This window comes from Trachymyrmex septentrionalis, unplaced genomic scaffold (genome assembly GCF_001594115.1).
Source record: "Trachymyrmex septentrionalis isolate Tsep2-gDNA-1 unplaced genomic scaffold, Tsep1.0 scaffold22, whole genome shotgun sequence".
Lineage (NCBI taxonomy): Eukaryota > Metazoa > Arthropoda > Insecta > Hymenoptera > Formicidae > Trachymyrmex > Trachymyrmex septentrionalis.
This window is the reverse complement of record NW_017305375.1, coordinates 6,020,659-6,022,812: the sequence shown is the minus strand read 5'-3', so window position 1 is coordinate 6,022,812 and position 2,154 is coordinate 6,020,659. Positions and strand designations below refer to the sequence as shown.

The 2,154-nt window shown below is 37.7% G+C and overlaps 1 protein-coding gene across 1 annotated transcript in view; it reads left to right on the top strand.

The window, feature by feature from the left end:
* LOC108748299 (twitchin) overlaps positions 1–2,148 on the top strand; it is a 97,478-nt gene extending 95,330 nt beyond the window's left edge. The window contains exons 134-139 of the mRNA XM_018486349.1: positions 243–363; positions 444–586; positions 792–948; positions 1,151–1,468; positions 1,552–1,665; positions 1,829–2,148. Of these exons, the coding sequence (XP_018341851.1) occupies positions 243–363; positions 444–586; positions 792–948; positions 1,151–1,468; positions 1,552–1,665; positions 1,829–2,031 (1,056 nt within the window). The 3' untranslated portion in view covers positions 2,032–2,148. The remainder of the gene's footprint in view (positions 1–242; positions 364–443; positions 587–791; positions 949–1,150; positions 1,469–1,551; positions 1,666–1,828) is intronic.
* Positions 2,149–2,154: the final 6 nt, after the last annotated feature.

Genomic DNA, 2,154 nt, shown 5'->3' with positions numbered 1-2,154 from the left:
CGTATCGACGCCGTGCATTGCAGTTGGGCTTGTCTGCAACGACATTGCGGCGCATTTTGAAGGACGACTTGCATCTTTTCCCTTACAAAGTGCAAATTACACAACGTTTGTTACCGCAAGACAAGCCGCGACGTCTTGCATACGCTCATTTCGTCGTATTTCTCACATATGCGGTCTAAAATAAATATTCTTAATATTGTTTAAAATATTATTACTTATACATTTTTTTTGTACAATTGTAGGATAGCTCCAGTGTCAAAATAAACGAATCATCTGATAAACGAAGCATAAAGAAATACGGCTCGAAACTCGACACTACTGGCAGTCCGTCTCGATCCAGAAGCACCACAAAAGAACTTATCCGTAAGAATATTATTTTAATAGATCTGAATAGCTAGACTATTTAATATAAAATTTATTTAATCTTAATGTATATGTTGAAGTACCCTCAGACGATTCGATGAGACAGCCGCAATTTACTCAAAAGTTAAAGAATCTCACGATCAACGATGGCGAACATCTGGAACTCACAGCTAAAGTCGACGGCGATCCGGAGCCGCAAATTACTTGGAGTAAAGACGGCAAGGTAGATACATAAGTTTGAAATCTACTTGTTATCATTAAAATTTAATATGCACCTTTGAATTAAATTGATGTATAGAATTGTCGTGTAATTTAATGAGTATAGTAAGAAAAGGATGATGATAATTATTTTCAGAAAATGCATTAAAATCACGCGTGAAAGATATATTTCTATTAGCGATTATGTGTGTAATAAAATTTTCTTATAGACGCTGAGTTCGTCAGAGATTGTCGATCTCAAATACAAGAACGGGGTGGCCACTCTCACGATCAACGAGGTATTCCCTGAGGACGAAGGCGAATACGCGTGTCTTGCGACTAATAGCATCGGCAGCGACACGACATCCTGCAAACTGACTGTAAAACGTAAGAGTAACCCGCATCGTTATCAACAATATCAACCGTTAATCTAAAAATATTAATTCACAAATATAGTTTTATTCAATCTGCTTATATGGAGATTTAATTTTGTTTGTTTTAATTTTTACTATTTTTATAATCTTATTTATATTTTATTACAGACAATAATTATGAAAGACATGTCGTTTAGTCCAACTTCTCTTTTCAGCTGTGGAGAACGCCGCCAGAAAGAAACAGAGCGACGATAAATCGCCGAAGATCGTCGATCACTTAACGAGCAAGTATGTAAAAGATGGTGAGGCTGTGACACTTAGCTGCCGAATAATCGGTGCGAAGAAGTTTGATGTGGTGTGGCTGCATAATAACAAAGAGATCAAGCCTAGCAAGGACTTTCAATATACTAGTGAGGCTAACATCTACAAGCTAATCATCGCCGAGATATTCCCCGAGGACTCCGGTACTTACACGTGCGAAGCTTTCAACGACGCAGGAGAGAGCTACTCGTCGTGCACGTTAAGCGTACTCGGTAAGAAATTATTAATGATTATTAATCGTTTAATAAAAAAATTTGCATTTGACAAACTGCATTTTAATTTTAATTTTTTCCAGCTTTAAACGAAGAGCCGAAAAGCCCAGCGTTCGCGACATTCCCACAATCTGCAACAGTGAGTGAAGGCGAGTCGGTTACTTTCACGTGCAAGACTGATACCGCGCCTTTGAAAGGTACTAAATTTTTATAATAGTATTATATTTTAAGTAAATATGTAATAGAGTAAGAATTTTAATAGCAATTCAATAATTAAAGTAATTTTTTAATAATTTTCTTTTTCTTTATTCTCCGTTAAACTGCTAAATTGTTGCTAACAATAAGTCATAAATTTTTCAGTGACTTGGTTGAAAGATGGTAAGGCGATCCCCGAGACGAGCAGCAGATATCACTTCAGCTCGGACGGCAGCACGTCCTTCGAATTCGGCATTAAAACGTGCACGGCCAGCGATGTTGGTCAATATTTGGCGCGTGCGATCGGTCAGAAAGGCGAAACGAACTCTGCGTTTGCTCTTAACGTCGTCACTCCCGGCGAGTTGTGAAATCAAACTTGATACCGGGTTATATGTCGATTTAGCGCGGTCGATGACAGAATGAGAGCTTCTCTGATATATTCTTTGTGGAGAATTCTGAATTATTTCGTGAATATTGAAGAGTACATCATA